Source organism: Cyprinus carpio, chromosome B7, assembly GCF_018340385.1.
Source record: "Cyprinus carpio isolate SPL01 chromosome B7, ASM1834038v1, whole genome shotgun sequence".
Taxonomy (NCBI): domain Eukaryota; kingdom Metazoa; phylum Chordata; class Actinopteri; order Cypriniformes; family Cyprinidae; genus Cyprinus; species Cyprinus carpio.
In genome coordinates this window covers 9,250,912-9,258,202 of record NC_056603.1, presented here as the reverse complement: position 1 = coordinate 9,258,202, position 7,291 = coordinate 9,250,912, and the positions used below count along the sequence as shown (strand labels likewise).

Here is a 7,291-nt window from a genome sequence, read left to right as displayed (position 1 = left end):
TACAAAATGTCCTTTTTTTGTCCATACAATGAAAGTCAAAGGGGGTCTAATGTTGTTTTGACAAAAACAGTTCTTCAAAAGAGGGCCATTACTAGCTGAAAGTAATATAAGCAGACACTTAAGCAGATGCCCCACAAATCAATAAATCGATTAAACAGGACCCCTTGTGACCAGAAAAGAAAAAAAGAGAAGTACAAGGAAACAGTTATAGCTAGATGTGCACATGCACACTCAAATTATTTTTTGTCATTATGAAGTGCACTTAAAGAGGATTTACTGTTATATTTACTGTTAATTTGGTTATTTATTGTACATTTACTGTTAATTTTTTGTTTCATTTATTTTTTACTTTTTTGTGTTTTGTATTCGGTTTTGAATGAAATTCCTACAAGTTTCAAACTACATGAGAAAATGAAAGAATTAAAATTTTTTGGTTAACTATCCCTTTAATTTACCCATATAATCCATAACATTGTGTTAAACAATACAAATACTTTCTGGACTGGAACAATCAAATAAAAGCAAAATAATTTCCCAAACCTGGTATAGTTCTTAATAATCATTTCAGATAAATAATTTCTATGGTCTGCTTGAATTAATTATATACAGTGTAAGTATATACTGTAAATTAAAAACATACAAAAGGGTATTCAGTATGAGATAGTGTAACTGATTTATTCCTGTAAAACATTTTAAAGATGATATTCAAAAGATTTAAAACAAGCCATAACAAAAGGTTGGAAAACTAAAAACGAAATAAATAATTAAAAAAAATGTCTTATGGATCTTATTAAGGTCGTGTTGTCTAGCTGATTATTTTCATACAAAGGATTTTCACTTTAAATGTACGGAATTGTTTTTTTGGCTTAAACTGATTTCTTTTAAAGCCCTTACCATTATGAAAAAAATGTTCAGTACATGCAAATATGATGAAAAAGAATGAATTGGCACTTACGCTGTAGGTAAGTGGGGATTCAACTGTGCTCCACCACAAAGCTCATGGTGGTGCCATCGAAGGAGGGGGGAGCGATGATCCTTGGCCCTTGCTGGGAGGTGATGCTGATGACAGGCTGATTGCTGTTGGCCGGCCTGCTGGTTTTAACATGTTGAGCCATGGAGGTTGTTTGCGACGACTTCCCAGATGGCATATAATAAGGGCTCTCCATGTAAGCTCCATCCTCCTGCCTTCCCGTGTGAGAATGGGATTTATCCCCATCATCTGCTTCTGACTGCATAGAGATCTGGGACTGTATAGTGCGTGCGGGGATCATCGTGGTTGGCATGTATCCTGGGTAAAACATGTAAGTATGGCCGTAAGCTCCCGGGCCGAGAGCGAGAGGGGATATTGGCAATGGGACAGGGGTCATGGGAGGCTGCTGTGGCATGGGGACGTCCACATACTGCCCGGTTTCCGGGTCAAAGAGACGCCTGATTGATGGCTGCACCGGAGTGTCCACCAAGTAATAGTTTCCCGTGGTGGGATCCAGCAGCATCTTTCTTTGGGTTGCCTGGAAGTGATCTGTCGGGATGGGGGAGGGTTGAACTGTAGGGGAGAAGCAAATAAATTGAGGCTGAGCAGCTTGCATTGGGACAGGCAGGGGTGTGTGGTAAATAGCGGCGGTAGGGGTATCTGGGGACCGTGTCTCCATCACAAAAGATGAACGTTTTGGCGACGGATGGCCTCTGGTGTCACTGTGAACCAGGTAAGAAGGAGGACTGGCTGTTTGGGTTTTACCTCCTCCAGTTGGGATTGTATAAACAGCTGTTTTGCCCAATCCAGACATGGTTGGCTTTATGGCGGGCGTTGCTTGAGGCTTCACCGGTATGGTTAGGTAGTTCTCCGAATCTGCTGTGGAAGTGAACTGCAGCGGGGCAAACTCAGTCTCACTGCCATTCGGCTGCTCCCTCTCTTCTAGTACACGCTTCGGCTGTGATATCTTCAGGGAAACTGGTACTTTCTGAGATTTAGGTGCAACACCCTTGGAGCTCAGAGTCGCTGGTGATGCAATGTGCGTTTGCAGTGCCTTTGTAGCTAATGGCTTCTGGCTTCTGTACTTACACGGCGTTCCTGTGAGCTGCGTGAGCGGTTTCGAGCCATTTTGCTCTTCCCGGGCGATTGGAGTAGTTGATGACTTGTCTTCTTTTTTAGGTGGCATCTCATTCAGGTTTGAGTGTGAATCTCGTTTTAGCAATCTAGCAGCTGGAGTGGAGCTAGAATTGCTTTCCTGTTCGTCCACGCTGTGTTCCTCGCTGGTGATGAGTGAGAGCACGTGGCTGTCCGTTATCGGCCGTGGATCTGTTTTTCTCTTCCACTCTTTCTTGTCAAAAACATACAGCTGCTCCATCGTTTTGACAGCAGCTTGCAATTTTTCCAAAGCGGCCTGGTTGGCCATTTTGGGTTCACTTTTCTTCTCGGCTGTATCGCTCGATTTATCTTGTTTTTGTGTGCTTGTTTCAATTCTCACTCCAGGTGGCACTTCTTGCTTTGGCACCCTGTTAGCTACAACAGCGTGAGGGGAGGACCTGTCGGTCTCAACTATATCCTCTGGAAATCGTCTCTTGGTGGGGTCTATTAAATTTCCGGATTGCTTCACATTGCTATTTGTATTCACAGACTGGCATTTAATCACTATGGGTGAAAGAGAGGCTGAGTTCAGATAAGGACTCTGCTTTAATGTCTTGTGCTCTCCATCACGAGTCGAGTGGCCAGATTTGTTGTCGTTGTTATCTAAAGACACAAAGTGATATGAGCTCTTAACCAGTTTACGCACGTCTCTAACCTGGTGAATAGGAGTCTGTAGCTTGCCCTTGTTATCTCTAATGTCTCTGACTATAAAGTGAGGCACTTTGTCAGACGACTCACCCTTGAAAGCCGCGGCGAGCGCTTGGCACCTGTTGTCCTCAGCTGTCTTGCAGCCTAAATTGGGAGTCAATATCTTTGCGATATTGAACGGGTCGCTTTTGTTGTCCCTAACGCTCCGCAAACTTATTTTGATTTCTGGCGACTTCGCTTTCACAGCGCTGCGTGTCGCGTCGGACACATAGAGCGTGTTTGAACGCCACTTCAAAGCTCCGCTCCCTGCTTGATCGCGCGTGGAGGAATTCACATTCGGCGGCGGTTTCCTGAGGTCCCGGTCCGCGGACGGAGACTGTATGCTTGGCACAAACAAATGTGACATTTTGGTGTGCTTGCCGCTCGCCGAATCGACGCTGAAGCTGGTTTCCCTCGGACACTCGCGGAGCGGTTTCTCCTCAGGAGTTTTGTCGTTTTTATGTTCCTTTTGAAACTCTAGCTCGCCGTCCCTCCACGATCTGAACGCGCTATTTTGGCTTCGAAGCAGCGTGCTTTTGGATGCTTCGAATGCTCCTTTTTTAGTATCATTCGCCGACTCTAAATTCGTTTCTGATGCACTCGTCAAAGTCTCTTCTTTGCGCCCGTCGTCTTTGGCATCGCTTGAATTACCGTCTACTATGTCGCCCAGGTCGTCCACGCAGACGATCGTGAAGTCGGAGTCGGCTTCTGAGAATTTTGAGCTTTGCCTTTGCAGCCCTTTGGAATTTTTCTTGGCCGCTTTATCTCTGTGCGCTTCGTGCGTCCCGAAGCACGGAGAGGGCGCGTGGTGCGCCTCGCTTATCTCGCCCCTCTCCATTTTTCGCTCCTGCTCGAACTGCATTTTCTTAGAAATTACATTTTTGAGGAGACTCGATGCGAATATGGCTTTCTTGTGTGTGTCTTCCATGGTTTCCTCTGCATTGCAGGGTCGCTTGCTGGCCTCACTCCCTTGAGCACTTGGCAAGGTGTTTGTAACTTCATCCGTGGAACGTGATCCTCCAGTGCTTTCGTTTACAGGCTGCCCGGATTTGACATTGCATCGAAAATTGAGCGTTTCGGTCAGTCTTATGAGCCCACTTTGGCCATGTGAAAACTTCCCCATAAGCTCAGTCTTTTTTGTGGTAGAGGATGCGTTTTTGCGGCTCACCAAATTGCCGTTCAGCGCAAATATCTCGACTGGGGGAGCTCGCATGCTGGTCAAAGTCAAGCCCGTTATCTCTTTACCGTCCCTCTTTTTGGCGAAATGGAAATTGGATGTGGAGCCTTTATGTGCTACTAAGTTTTGATCCCTCGCCTTGCCATACTTTAGGTCAACAAACGTCGACCACCTGTTGATTCCCAGCCCATGCTCTGAAGCAGAAGACTCACTAGAAGTACTAAAGTTTATGGCATCAAAATATGGGTACGCCAAACTTTTGAATGCCCTGGCTGTGAGATTGCGCACTTCCTTATCGGCGTCGTCCAGCTCGCTCACCGCGCTGGACGCACCGCTTGAATACTCGTTCACATCTTTGCATTTCAGTTTGCTGCCAAAGTGCAGGCGCCCCGGCACAGCAATGAAACACTTTGCGTTATCACACACTTTGTCGCCCCTTGCATCCACTCCTCTCAAAACATAGCGGCTTATGCCTTTTGCTTGTTCTTGGATGTTGCTTGGCTCATTCACAGCGCGGGAAGTGGCTTTGATTGACAGGTGAATCTGCCCAGCTGCTTTTTGCTTTTTTGACAAGCCCTCATCTGAGCTGGCACATTTGTCCGCGTCACGGAAATTGCTTTCAGGCTTACTGCTGACCACTGCTTCGCTCGTATTAGCCTGGTTGCTTTCCATACTCGCCTCTTTTGCACCTAAAGTTTCATCGCTGTCAAAAGACGCATAATCGACAAACGAATACACCTGGAGATCGTCCTCGATGTCCCAGCTGGATCCCGTCTCAAAGTCGTAATCCGTATCGTGGTCCAACTCCAAAAGCTGGATTTCGTGGGTTGTGATATAGTGCGATTCATCTTCAAGGATTTCAGGCGTGCCGTGATCCGAAAGCACCACGGTGACCTCATCATCCGATTCACTTCTGCTGCTCATATAAACATCATTGTATTGTTCATGGTTATTGCTTCCTGGGCTCTGCGTCTCCACATTTGGGGATTTGGGCTTTTGCTCTGTTTCCTGGGTACAGTCCGTGTCGTTTTTATCAGCTTGAGGTATTTCCAAAGCTGCTGTTTCAAAAGAGCTCGACTTTTCCACGCATTCCTCCGGGGTGCATTTACGCTCAGTAGATTCGTTTACTTTTTCAGTGCAAGGTTTGTGCTCTCCTTGTGAATCGCTCATGCCACTAATGCTTTTAATTATTGCCAAAGGACCCGAGTCTCCGAATGTCACTTTCACTGTTTTTGTATCATCCAATTTTAGTTCCAGCAGGTCGCTGAGATCCACATAATTAGACTCTTCTTGCGCGGCTATCAGGCGCATGTCCCGTTTGGAAAGAAAGTTTTTAAACGAATGGGTGTCTTCTCGGTAAATGAGTGTTTTCTCCAAAGCTGCCATTTGATTTGTTGGTGATAAAGCCGTGGTTGTAAAATCTGAAGTCTTTTAGGTGAGACACCAGTCCCCAGGAATCCCCACTGCACTGCCAGTTGTCCAATCCTAGTGAAGTTGTGGCTCTGCTCTGCCTTCCTCACCCGAGACCGTCATTTTACACGCGTGCCAGACGTTCACGCCACGCGACCTCGTTCCAGTGAGGCAGACCACACTACTGTAATCCCTACTGTACGTTCTCGTAGAATATGTCATGAATATTCCCGTACCGATGCAATGCAAGGCGTACATCTGAAGACAAACGGAGCCCGAGGTCCACGACACAGCCTGTTGTGTTGCGCGCTGTCACTTAAAATGCGTATGACTGCAAATTTAGAGCAGATGACGAAATGCGAAAACGGCTATTTTAGAACCAGGATGTTATGTTCAGCGTGTTTTGTTACAAAAAACAGAAAACAATGACTACCCCCACAAAACCAACATTTGTGCTAAAAATGAATCCTCCTTAAGCTTCTCGCTCAACAATGTGCGCTTTTGACGTGTCACCGCCATAACCCAACAAAAGAAATATGTCACAGCCATATAATCGCTCTCAGTCATGTGATGGAAATGTTGACGCTCTAAATGGAGTTACAGCATGACGAATATGAGAGGGATTCACAGTCAGAGATGAGGCCTTGATAATTAGTGCTTTGCCAAAGAAGATGGTAAAGAATTTGAGCAATTAAGTGTTAGGTAGTTTAATTAAAGTCAACTATAACTTAATCTATAACAATTTATTTTCCTTGCCATTGTTCTGTGGAAGGTTTCGTTTTCATACATAAAAACATAGATTTGGAGCAAGCTCAGCACCACAGCGCTGGACAGCTCCTTCGAAGTAAACAATAGGCTTATGCCATTTCTTCATATCTCCAGCAGTATGCGCTCAAAAAATTAATTTGTTCTAATTGTCTTTTATTTAGATTTTTCACAATTAATCTAAACAATAATGTGCTTTAATTTGTATTCTCTCCGTTTGAACGAACTTTTGTCGAAAAAGTGTTTCTCATTTGCATATAGGTGTTTGGGGGAGTGGTCTAATATGAATATTTAATTAAGTAGACCTGCGCAAGGAATGCAGATGTATATGTACTGTAAATAGATGTTGTAGTTATAGGGGTTAAGAAGCTGTAAGTGTTTACAGACACATGCTGTTTTGAGTAAAATTATGGTAGGCTATTTTATTTGAAGTCTTCTTTAAGTTTTCTAATAACCTTATTCAGATTCATCTTTACCTTTCCCATACAGATGAAATCTGAGAAAAAAACAGCTTGTATATCAAAATATTTACTTATTTTGCTATAGTAGTGAATGTTATACTTTAAAACATAAGTTGAATATTAATGAGTGTCAGATTTTTTTTTGCATATTAATCAGTACTTAGGTGTGGGATTTTTCTTACATTTACACATTTGGCAGACGATTTTATCCAAAGCAAGTTACATTGCATTCATGGTACACATTTCATAAATTCTTGATGAAATATTATATTTAATATTTATAATAATAATGAACATATAATAGTAATATAGAAGATTTATATATCTGTAGTGTAGAACAATATCATGGCCTGCAAAATAAGCTCAATAACATTTGTTTTACAATGACACATTATTTTTTAAATATATATCCTATTTATCTTCTCCAAATTTATGTTTACATGCTTTTCCATTCTAACTGTTTGGCCAGTTAATGTAAAGATTTTTGCTTTGTTTATGCAGCACATACAGTAGAACAAGGCCTGCTGGAGACCTGAAATGTTTCAGACTGGTATATCATGTTACATTCCTTCAGCAACTGTAGGCTGAATGAGAAGACCACCATACGACTGACTGAGCCTGAGATCTGACCTTGTATTACTAAAGACCCATCTTTACCAACTCAAC

At 43.4% G+C, this 7,291-nt stretch overlaps 1 protein-coding gene across 1 annotated transcript; it reads right to left on the bottom strand.

The window, feature by feature from the left end:
* Positions 1-955: 955 nt before the first annotated feature.
* LOC122137929 (uncharacterized protein C4orf54-like) lies at positions 956-5,747 on the bottom strand. Its single transcript, XM_042727099.1, has one exon. It carries the CDS (start codon positions 5,373-5,375, stop codon positions 975-977), a length of 4,401 nt encoding a protein of 1,466 aa, XP_042583033.1. The 5' UTR covers positions 5,376-5,747; the 3' UTR covers positions 956-974.
* Positions 5,748-7,291: the final 1,544 nt, after the last annotated feature.

Excerpts from the sequence above, each read along its gene's own strand:
- LOC122137929 (XM_042727099.1), bottom strand. The coding sequence starts at position 5,375 with ATGGCAGCTTTGGAGAAAACACTCATTTACCGAGAAGACACCCATTCG.